Source organism: Egretta garzetta, unplaced genomic scaffold (assembly GCF_000687185.1).
Source record: "Egretta garzetta isolate BGI_Z169 unplaced genomic scaffold, ASM68718v1 scaffold658, whole genome shotgun sequence".
Lineage (NCBI taxonomy): Eukaryota > Metazoa > Chordata > Aves > Pelecaniformes > Ardeidae > Egretta > Egretta garzetta.
The window spans coordinates 412,710-424,639 of record NW_009260499.1 but is presented as its reverse complement, the minus strand read 5'-3'; the positions used below and the strand labels follow the sequence as shown (position 1 = coordinate 424,639).

At 44.8% G+C, this 11,930-nt stretch overlaps 1 protein-coding gene across 1 annotated transcript in view; it reads right to left on the bottom strand.

Annotated features, from left to right (window-relative positions):
* Positions 1 to 3,247: 3,247 nt before the first annotated feature.
* EPS8L2 (EPS8 like 2) overlaps positions 3,248 to 11,930 on the bottom strand; it is a 25,131-nt gene continuing 16,448 nt past the window's right edge. The window contains exons 13-18 of the mRNA XM_035900095.1: positions 9,425 to 9,536; positions 8,232 to 8,339; positions 7,536 to 7,677; positions 4,681 to 4,864; positions 3,754 to 3,886; positions 3,248 to 3,391 (exon numbers count right to left, since the gene is read on the bottom strand). Of these exons, the coding sequence (XP_035755988.1) occupies positions 3,320 to 3,391; positions 3,754 to 3,886; positions 4,681 to 4,864; positions 7,536 to 7,677; positions 8,232 to 8,339; positions 9,425 to 9,536 (751 nt within the window). The 3' untranslated portion in view covers positions 3,248 to 3,319. The remainder of the gene's footprint in view (positions 3,392 to 3,753; positions 3,887 to 4,680; positions 4,865 to 7,535; positions 7,678 to 8,231; positions 8,340 to 9,424; positions 9,537 to 11,930) is intronic.

Genomic DNA, 11,930 nt, shown 5'->3' with positions numbered 1-11,930 from the left:
GAGGCGTCCCCCCCGTTTAGCAGCCTCGGGGAAAGCCTCGCAGCCGTGCCACGCCTGTGTTAACCCGTTGCAGGAGCCGAGCGGTGCGTTTCATCCCTCGCTGTCGTGGCAAGGCTCAAGGCAGCTTGTCAGGGCTCCAGCCTGCGCTGCCGTGCCAGAGCCCCGCTAACCAGCAAGGCACGCGTTCCTGGGCACGTTTGTTCGCCCAAACTTCATTTGAGCCCCAGAGAAGGTGATCCTGTTAACCTGGTTGTGTTTCTGAAATAGGGAATGGGACTTGGCTGGAAACACTGCAGAATCTGCCACTTGGCCTTTAAATAGAGTCTCTTGGGATCGTGCTGTTTTCATCTTGTATTGTTTTAATTGTGGAAGCTGCCACAGTAATTTCCCTTCCTGATGCACAAGAATATGCTTTTGTACAACCTTCTTTGTCCGACCCAAAGAGAAGATAGATGATGGAAAGAGGCGTTCAGTTGAAGTCCTGTTTGAATTCCATGACTCTGTAGGAAACATGCTCTCATTGTCTCCAGAGTCCTTTGCCAAGGAATAAGAGAGCCTCCCTTGTGTATCGCTTCCCTTCTCTTTGTTCTCAGCCCTGCATTAGCTGGCATTGACCAGGGTTAGGGGTTTTTAGCTTGCCAGCACAAAATGTTGTCTTGGACAGTGTCTGTGTGTAAATGCTGGTGTGTTGCCTCAGTTGTATGTACCTGAGCTAAGAGAAATTTGTTCTTCAGGATGACAAGAAAGGGGATGTTTTGGACTCAGCTGGTAGCTTTCCCCTCGTTTCATTGCTTCCATATGTGGGATTTTCACCCAGCCCCATTTTTAGATGTGAATGGTTATCAAGGCCATAACATCCTTCCTTTTGAATGGCAATGCCCCAGAAACAAAGGAAATGTGGCTTCAGATACTTGGCTGTGTAGCTTAGGCTTGCAGTGACAAGTAATTATGAAAAGCCAGCCCCTAAAAACTGTTTGTGTGTCCTGTTGCTTTAACTTATGTCCAAGTGAAAGAGACGGAGATGGAGTTAGAAGTATAACTTAACTGTTTTAATAAATCTTATACAGTGCATGGTTATATCATTTTATCCTTCGTTCAATTACATTAATGTACAGTACATTATAGCGTTATCTGCAGGCAGTACAAATATAACAGATGCACAGCTCAGTCATATGGAAATTTTTAAAAGTGACTTCTGCAATAAGGTCTACTGATACATTTATTTTACGAAATGGTCTCGTGGCTCCCAGATTTACAGAACTGTCGCGTATGCTTCTGTTAAAATCCCAAGTAACTAATTCTGTGCGATTTGTTTTCCTTTATACCCAAAGACAAGAATGGTGTTGTATTTCTTAGCTCACCATTTGTTTTTATTTTCATTTTAGAAATGATTTAGCCTCCTGTGCTTGTAACACCAATGGTTTGCCAGCATTCACACCTGCTTCCCATCTCCACCCTAACCCGGAGCCAGGGCTTTGCAGGGGGATCGTCCTCTTCATCCCTCCCTGACAAGGTGAGCGCCCTTTGCAAATTCCAGCCGCTGTGGCAAGCCAGCAGGGTTGTGACAAAAAACGTGACCCTCCTCTGTAAGTTCCCTGCCTGCACCCTAATCCTGCTGGTGCTAACAATGTCCTATTTCAAGATTATGAAAACGTATCATCCATTAGGAACATTTTTGGAAGAACAAAGCCAAAACTGAGAAGTGCATCAGTATTCTCAGATTTAGACGCATGTTCCCCAGCTGCTGCTTTACAGCTGTACAGCTTTTTCCATTAAATGTGCAAGGACAGGCCCACATTATGCAAAAACTTAGGCACGTGCTTAACCTTTAAAGGAGGTGGGACCATTCGCGGCATGTAAAGGAAAGCACATGTGTAAGTCTTTGTGGAGCCGGCCTGAATTCCCATTCAACCAAAGTTAAGGTGTGTGAATGAGAGAAAGACAGAAAATCCATTAGCAGTTCCTGTAAATGTGTTTGCTTTACTGCGTTCCTATCAAGTTGGTCTGTAAGATATATCTATAAATACAGCATGTGCCAAACTTGTGGACAGGAAAACTTCTATATGCTTGCTTGAGCTTTTGAAACTTTGAGTAAAGTATTGATGCATAATCACTTCATTATGTCTCTAGGGAAACGGATTTTTTTTCCTCATCCCTATTTATAGATTGTAAGAGCAAGGGGGTATTTCACTAGATAGTTATATACATATGCACATAACATTATTAAGAAGAACAGGAAGTGAAGAACAACAGTCTCTTCTAAATTAGATTTTTTTTTCTTGAGGCCATTTATTTTGTATTAAAACAGCCTTTCCAAGTGTGCTTTTGCTTCTTAGGTATTTAGGAAGCATTTCAGGTTACTCTCTGCAATGAAAACGTGGAGGTGGGGATGAGTGGTGAACACCGTGGGAAGGGGCTTTGGGTGTGACAAGGTTGGGAGCAAATGGTAGGGGCTTATCTTCTCTGTGTTTAAGGCCTAGCTTTGGCAATACTGCAACTTTCCGACGCAGGATCAGTGCCAAGGAGAAGGGCTGCGCAGCTGCCCTGAGCCCCAGCCTCAGTGTAAGCAGGGATGATCAGGCTGAGCTCACCTATTTGCAGATTCAAATCACATCAGTTGTCACTAGGATCCCGGTCGTTATTACACAATGAAAGCCCATTTCCACCGTTCAAAGACAGCACTAACTTGGTACATGTATTTAAGGAAGCAGCCAGCCTTAGGTAATATGTGTTGCAATTCTAGCCTCGTCAAACGAGGGGGCGTGGGGGGACAGAAAAAGGACAGTGAACTCTCACGCGGCCTTTGCTAGTGGGCTGCAGGGGGTATCTGCCACAGAGAAGGAAATGAAAAGTGGGGAAAAAGACTTATTTCTGTGGTCCAGACTCTAAACATTCAGGCTGGCTTGTTCTGTGCTATGTGCCATGCCCTCTCTTCCCCAGCCATGCCAGCGAGGCGGGTGGGAACAGGTACAGCCCTCTGAGAAAAGCTTTGTGGGGTCTTTTTTGCTTGAATCCAGCCACTGTCGTACATTCAGACACGTGTGAATTCTGATCTGCTCTGATCGCATGCACAAAAAATTTCAGTATAAAATATATAGTTATAAAAAAAAAAAACCATCATGCAATGTTAAAACACCTTTCCCAAAGGAACATGGTCTTACTGCCTACCCTCATCAACAGTGTTCAAGAAATTGTCACTTTGATGGCAATTACACCGCTAAGCGGAGCACTGCTGTCTCTTGTCTGGACTGGGGATCACTGCTTTCATTCCCTTTTTCTGCACTACTATGACTAATAGCTGAAATAAAGCAGATAGATTTTAATTAGTGGAATCAATCCTTTCCTGGCGACGCTTCATGATTTCTTGGAGCTCTGACTCCCCTCTGCTTTTCTAGAATGGAAACAAAACAGGAAGTTTGAATTTTAACTTCAAGCTTGTAAATTATTGTTATTATCAAAATTATAATATTTAACTAATGCTGTAAGAGTAGACCCGGTTTCAAAGGGATGAGTGATACTAGTAAGAAGGCAGATCCATTAGTGGAATCAGGGTGATCTGCCTTACAGATTTCGGGCCTTTTTGCTTAAAAGACTGCTCAGCATTCTTAGGTGGTGTGGGTTTTTTTGGTTGTGTGGATTCTGGTTGGTTTTTATTTTTTAAATTTTGTTTCTTAAAATGTCTGTTTAATGGGATACCTGACACTACTGGTACAGGCACCCATTCAGGTAGGAGCTGTGCAGAAAGCTACTTACCTCCAGTTGGTTTTTCTCCACTGTGATTTTACTGTATACTCGGTTTCCCTCATCACCACACACTTTCTTCAGCTCCTCTCTGTTGAGGGAGAAGAGCTGAGCTCCAGTAAGGATGCCAAGGTGGTCCACTGTCCTGGGAAGACACAAAGCGAGGATGTGATAATTGTGGTACCCGTGGCCTCTTGCCAAAGGTGAGGAGTCGGAGATGAAAGGGCGAGGAGCAGCTGACGGGCAGCCCCTGCACCAGGACCATATCACATGCAAGGCCCTGGGGCTGTGCCAAGGTTGGGCAGCTATTGGGTAATCCAAGCTCTTGGCGGGGATGACGGCAAGCCATGAGGAGCGGGTGAAGCCAGCATCACCCTGGCACCCAGCACCCCGTAGGTACTGCAGTGATTTCACTCCAGTTGCATCACATTTGGGGAGCGACCCTGGAGCTCCTCTTAGCTAGAGCAGAGTGTTAGTCGTAACTTGTAACCCTTGACCACGTGCAGGTTTTTGGTCCTTCTCTGGTGGTTGGGAAGATTTTATATTAGTTAATTAGTTATTTTTCTCAAAGCTCAGCACTCTGAACTGGCTAACTGGGGTCAGACAAGCACCAGCAATAGGACTTTGTGCAGCATTTGGCTGTGAGTTGTGTGAATAAGCAAGACCATTCCTTTATTTGCAGCTACACATTAGGTCTTTTGCTGCACTGTAAGACAAGGTTTATTTGATAGTGTATAAGAAAGAAAGGGAGAAAGTTTGGGCTCTAAATGTACTGGTTATATAGCCTGGATTTAATAGGATTGAAATCTTAATTTGCAACACAGGCTCTGTAAGTAAATACAAGTGACTTGTAAACCAGTTGAAATGTTGCAAGCTGCCTCCCCCACTCCTTTTTAAATGAAGGACTGGCATTTGATATGGTAGTAAAGCAGATCTTACTCTTTGCTGAATGACTTTGCCTCCAGCCAAGCTTTGACTTCTTCAGTGCTGGATTCAAAGGTGAGGGGCACAGAAGCCTGCTGAGGCTTTTCCACTTTGAAATTCCTTTGGGGAGGCTGAATTTTATTGTTTGTGATCTTCTTTAACAACTCATCGTTTAGCTCGTCCATTTGATGAATAAGTTCTGGGGAAACAAAGCACAAGGTAGAGAGCAGGGAATGAAATCACGTCTTATGTCACAAATCCCATTAAATTACTATCTTTGCAGGGAAAATGTAAGGCAGATCGAAATGTGGCTCAGCATTTTTATTAACTCTGTAAATACACCGAAGGAAAGTGCTTACTTTTGTACTTCAGTTTTAAAGAATACGCTTAAGTGCTTTTGGAGCTATAGCTTGAGCAATGACATTTTGACCTTCAAACTTCCATCAGGAACAAGTCTGTAAAGGGAGATGGCCGCAGTTGTGGAGGCTGGCAGACTGCTGGAGCAGACTGTGGGAACCTCCTCTTTCCTCCCAAGTCAATACTCTCAACTTCCTTCAGCTTTTGAAACCTTGCTTGCTCTTTGGAGAAACCTTGATTTCTGCAGTTCTTCTCCAGAATGATGGAGAGGAGGAATTGCAAAATAACAGCCAAATGCTTATCGTCCATGATAAGTTCAGCGATCACTGAAACTAAAAAGCTGCTGAAGGGTTTCTTGCAGCGTGACTGTCCCCCAGGACAAGGGCACAGTTTGGTACAAGCACGGCACGTCTGAGATTTTGGCCTCATTGCTTCAGCAATGTCCATTTAGGCTAACTGGAGAGTCTTGGAACAACTGCTGCTGATCCTGGGAGAAAGGAAATCTCCAGTTCTGACTGACCAGCATTGATATAGCCATATCATTTGTAGAGAAAAGTGTATTCTCTGTCTTGGTATACACCAGCAGACCCCAAGCCGTCTCATTTAATAAGCACGTATTCCCCAGTCCATGTTTAACTGAGTAGAGACTGGTCTGGTGTGAAAAAGGAGAGCTTACACCTGCAGGGGCACTTGCTTCTAGCCAGCAGGAGCAAAAGTACCCATCGATCTGCCCGGAAAATCCTTGTTCAGAAGCACTTACTAGAGGAAAAGTGTGTCATGTTTGGCAAAGTAATAGGAGACATTTTGATAAGAACACATTCATTTTGTGTGACCAGTGTCTGTAGCAGGTGCTGCAAGGACCTATATTTTCACCTATTTTATATACAAATTTATATTGGGATTGATCTTGTTTCTCGTGTTGCTAACCTATCCTGTTCATCACACCTCGTTCAAAGGGCATAAAACCCCACTCCACCACCAGCAGAAGTTTGCTCAAGGGTGTAATACCTGATCTGGCAGTGGTTTTGTTTCCACCGGTGCTGTCAAGTGGTGACAAGGGACAGGTCCCTTTTCCCTGATGTCTGGTGTTGCTGTTGGGTTTTTGCTTTAGTTTGTCATCTTCCTGTTTTTCAGTTACTTAGTTCCCTTCGGGCTATTGAAATAAGGAAATTGCCCTGCAACTTAGCAGTAGGGAGGGGAAAAAAACCCAGACCACATGAGACAGCAGAGGTCAGGGAGGCCTGACTATCAGTTTCTAAGAATAAGGTTCCCATTTTTCTGTGCCTCTGCGTTGCCATTTATTTTCTTCCCATTGCCCCTTTGCTGTCACCTGATGTGGAAGGCCAGTTGTGTAAGCACCTACAATTAGAGTCTTGTTTTTGAGCTGTAGCCCTGCTCCCTCCACTTTTCAGTCCTCTCTGCTACTTCTAATAAGTAATTTGCTGATCCAAGTCCTCAGAGCTCCAGCTTTTGCTGTGCAGCTAAATAGAAGGGGCAGGAAGCATGCACTGGGAGCGAGCAGCACACTCATAAAACTCCAGTGACACCTCATCCAGTATCACTTTTTCCGTGAGACTCCTGAAGAGGGTGGAGAATAACTCAGTGTTATTAATAGGTATGTGTCCATGATACTTGTGTTATGGGGCTTTCTGTCGTCCCAAAAGGGCTCCTGCTGCCAGGAGCCCCCCATAGCTGAACAGGGAATGAGCCCTGGTTTTGGCCTTCAGGAGACAGTGCGCTACAGGTGTATGCAGGGTGTGATAAGGGGGTGAGGTGAGCAGGGCTTCTGGTCTTTCTCCTGTTCTGTGACCCTGAGTAGCACACACAGGGTGAGGGAGTGATGTGAATCTTGTATTTGGCAGATCTGTGGCTGGGGTTTCTCTGAAACCACTTGAAGGAACAGGCCAGGCAGGCACTGCATGTGTGCAGGAGGCAAGAGCAAAGGATGTGAGAAAAGGAGATTGCCCTGAATGCAAGTGGTTGCTTAGGCACGCTTAAACGTGTTGGCAGGGAAAGGAAACTCTCTCCTTGGGAGGAGGAGGAAGGTCAAGCTGGAAGGAGGGCTAAGGCGATACTAAATCACCTTTTTGCCCTGCTTCTCCCAGGGTGCCTGAGAACCTGTGACATGAGTCAGTGAGCTCCTCAGAGCTGCTCTGTTGGCTGTTGTAGTACCTGGAACCTCCTCTGTACACCTCCAAACCCACTGCTGTTGGTCTATTGCTTATCACTAAAAGGTGGAGTCACTCCTTGTGCAGAGGCTTTTGAGAGGGAACACGCACTTGGGTAGCTACATGCACACAGCAACCAAAAACAGTGGACAGACCATTATGGTGAAAATAAAGAAAGAACAAAAACCACCAGGACAGAGAGCAAGCAAAAGCGTGTGCTCACAGAAACTCTTCAATTAAGTCCTGAAATCCAAAGCCACAGTGCCAAGCTCTCTGGCTGCCTGAGGCTGCTACATGTGGTGTTAAAAGGTGCCGGGCACTGGGGGCACGGTGTGGGACACATACGTTCTTTGGCGTCCTGGGGAGAGTTGCGTGATAACATTTCGCTTCCCCATTTATCCCCAGCGTAGCTGGCAGGTAGCTTGTGAGTTGGGCTGGATGGTCCATATCCCCTGGGACTCAGGTCTCCTCTGTACCTCTGGTTAGACTAGGTGACAAGAAAAAAAAAAAAGTGTAAGATTTTTTTTTTTTGCCATTTTTAACTTTCTTAAACTTTTTGCCTTTGCTCTAGTCAGCAGCGGTTTGGTGACACCTCAACATGAGACCTTCTCTGTCGGGATGACAAGTCATGGTGCTGAGCTTGGGGTGGGTGTCCCTTCGAGCTAGGATCTCCCTTCGTAGCTGCTGCCAGTAGCACAGGACTCAGCCTTTGGCCTGTCCCATCACCCTGCCTGCCAGGCACTGCTGGCAGCAGGCAATGTGCTCAGCATCTCAGAGCAGGAGGAAAGCATGAGGCTGTCATATGGATGGGAAGGATGGGCCTTGTTTGTGGAGGGGAAAGGTAAACAGTGGCAAAATGCGAGAGTTTTATCATAGGAGACTCAGGAATCTCCAGGATCCTGGTTCATGTACTTGTGAGGGTTCATCCCGACTTGTGCACAGCATCCTGAGAAATCCAGGGAGGTCTCATTACAAGATTATTCTCAGAGGCTGATTATGCCCTGCAGGTGGGTCCCAGTTAAATATCACCCGACTGCAGACCTGTTCCAGCTCTTCCAGTTTCACCACATCCAGGATGTTATAAGGGACATAACCAGCCTGCCCACTCCGGTTGAGCAACTTCCACCACTGCTTATTATCTTCCAACACCTAAGAGATAGAAAAAAAAAATTTTGCTGGGGAGAAACACCAGATTTCTGGCATGCATAAAAAGCATATAGTGGCAATAAAACACACAATAACGCGAAGTTGTCAGAATAACGTCACGGAGGCCAGGAGCTGGCAAATAGATCTGTTGTACTCATTTGCAATTTAGAACTGAAGCCTTTCCTGAAAATCATCAGAACTTAACCTAATGACAAACAGGAGAGCATCTCTGGGGGAAAACACACCTGGGGTGCTTTAGAACTCAGAGCTCTTCCTTAATTTGCCTGTTTCTCCATCATCTTCCCCCTGCCCCAGTGACTGAGTTTGTGTTTTCTTTTTGCATTAAAAAAAAAACCTCAAGAGTGACTCCTGCCAAAGATGTGGGAGTGCTATCATATAACTTGGGTGTCACATCATAACACATAACATAATCACATCAGAAGTGGGATGTGGCAAGGAGATCGCCCGTTGCTGAGAGATCTCCTATTGCTCCTGCCCCCCTGCTCCTTTCAGCAGGCTTGTTTTTACCCAGAACTCTGATTTTTTTTTTTTTTTTTTTTTTTTTAAGTAATCTTGATGAGCTTTGCTGGCAAGACTCACACACTGTTCTCATTCTAGCCACATTTTTGAACAGAAGTCTTCTTCTCAAGTCATAGATCTGTTACAGTTAGTGTGTAGACCAAGGCATGTCCTACATTCTCCAGCTGCCAACAGTATTGCAGTAAGAGAAAGGTTATGAAAAAGGATGTTTTCATAGCAAATAATTCCTTTGGGGGGGGGAGGGGGAGTGGTAATAATGAACATAGGCCCAGCAAGTGGGTGAGCAGTGTACTACAGTGATTTGTTTTCCTTCCTCTTCGTTGCTAATTAAGATGTGACTGATGTGTTTCAGCTGAACAAATGACCCAATGTCTAGAATCAGCCTGCTCCAGCTCAGAAACAAAGCTTTAGATTTGAACAACACTTCATGTTCCTGCTTGGAAAACACCAAGCACAAATGAGTTGGCACTTGCCAGTATCTTGAGACCTCTCTCCTGTCCCTGGACAGGGGAGGGGGGCACACCTTTTCCCAGGGCATCTTCACTTACCTCCAGGATTTCATCCTTAAGCACTGAGAGTTCGTTGGCATTTCGTGCGGTGAAATCATAGCGGATTTTGGCATATCTCTTCGGCAGAGCCATTCCCTGTGCCTCAAAATTCCTGCAGGAGAAAAAAAAAAATGGAGTTTTAATGGAGGCCTATCTAATAACCAGGGCAATATAGGTTCATTGGCAAAAGAGGAGTGCTGAAGACTGTGTGCCAGTGAAGGCAGAGAGACATTTGTTCTAGGAGGGGGCAGTGCCTCTTTGATACTCTATTGTGAGGAAGATTTTCACCCCTCATTTTAGTGAAATACCCTGTGTTGGGGGGAAAAAAGGCAAAAAAAAACCCCAAACAAAACAGTAGGGCTGTTTGGTTAGTGGCCTTGCTGGGGGACTGTGAAGCTGCTGCTTTCAGGGTGGAAGAAAAGATTTCTTCCCCTGTCAGTGCTGCTTGGCTGCAGCAAGGACTGGGGAGACTGACAAAGCACAAATAACATCCTCTGATTGCACCTCCTGTGAAAAATAAGTGTGGAACCCTTGTGTCCTGATAAGGGGCAACAACTGCTCTGTATGCCAGAGCAGGGGAGAAACAGGCACTAGTGCTAGGGGAAAGGGTATTGAAAAATGAGCGTAGGTAGAACTGACTGGAAATCTGTGCTTTTTCATCAGGCAATGAACGCTGAGCTACTGAAACAGAATTCTGCATGTTCCCAGAAAAAGTGAGTTTGAGTGTTTCTATTCTAAGATATATTTGGGGGGAAAAGGGATGTGTTCAAGTGTTTTGCTTGGGAATTTCTGACACAAGAATATATGGCTTTCGGTGTTGAACTGACTTTTCATTTGGAGAGAGACAAAATAAATATGGTGGATTGTCAAAAATAAAAAACAGTGGGAAAAGTGCAATGAAAGGTTTCCTTTGACCCAAACTGAAATGGTTTCTGTTTTCATGGTTTGGTTTTGTTTTGGTTTTTTGCCTGGCTTTGGAAAATTTTGTAGATTTCATCTTTTTCTTCTCTGGTTAGGATGGGTGCAGTGTATTTATTTTTTAATTCCAATAATGTTTGCAGTATGGAAAAACTGTCTTGCCTTGTTGTTGTGTAAAGGCAGGTAGAAGCTACTTTAATGCACCTTCTATGGATCTTTCTGCTTATGACTTGCAACCTGCACAGCTACCTGGTGCAGAAGACTCCCGGGTGCCGTATTCATGGTGGGCATGCCAACAGGGGGTCAGGTTCTCCTCCAGTTTATGCCATGTTCTGTGTAACTTGGTGAAGCCAGTGCTTCCAGCACTACTTGCAGCTATGTTTTTTAGCCTGATGTTTTTCCATTGATGAGTTCTTGGGTTCAGTCAGTGATTTTAAATCTATGATCTGTGGAAACTTGGCTCTTTGTGGACTGCTTCTGAGGCAGCTGTAAATCCTGACTTTGAAAACCAAGCCCATTTTAGTTCATTTTACTATCTTTATTAGATAACTTGGTGGTCTGAAAAAGGTTGAAACACTGGCTCAGTGGTTTGATGATATGCCTATGGCTGTAGTGCTGTCTTTAACTTGCTTGATTTGGGACAACTCTTGGTCAAGTTACAGTCATGTTGCAATACATAAGTTGTGTGTCTGCAGTGGGGGAGAGCTTAGAGCAGACTCAGACAGATTGAATCCACCAGTCAAGAAAGGGAGTGGTGGCCTTCCCCAGCAGTGCCCTGAAGGCAGGGAGGGTGAGGAAAGCAGAGTGAGGTAGGAATGACTTCTTTTTTAGCATTCCAGAAGGTAAATGAGTCATGAGGAAAGAGGTGACAGCTGGAGGAGTTTGAGGTTAATGTGTACTTTGCATGCACCTAGGTTTTACACAAGCGACCTTTGCTGATTATTGTAATATTGCTTGGGACTTTCATGAGAGTTCTCTGCAGCCAAAAGCCCTGGTGTAAATAATACCGATGCATGGGTATTTTTGTTAATATAGTGTCTCTTGGTTAGAAAACTAGTTCAAATGATCCTGAAAAAACCATGAGTACAGCAGGAAGTATGTCTGTCCCAGGACTGTGATCTTGGCAAATGTCTGGGCAGACTTGGCTGAGGTCTGCTCTGGATTGAAGAAGGCGTCTAAGCACATTCTCAACTTTAGCATCTGCTTCAGTCCTCTTAACTTTGATGTTTTTTCCTTAAACATTATCCACAAGGAAATCTTGCTGTTGACAGTCTGAAAGGTAGGTAAAATGTACAGCACCTATCCCAGGAGAAAAGAGATCCTCATCTACTCTTAGAACTACACGGTAGTTAGGCTGGGTGGTGTCTCAGGGGAACGGTCACCTCGGTAAAAAGGCACGCTGTTTAATTTGTATCCAGGACTCAATATTACTGCTTATAATTTGCCTGTGCTGAGACTAACAGATGAAAATGTTTCCTTATGTGCATTGTCTACCAGTCGCTAAAGATAGACTTAAATGTTCTCATGTAAACTACGTTGTTCTTCATAACCTCACTGAGACAAATGGAGTTGGGGAAGAGAATTTGTT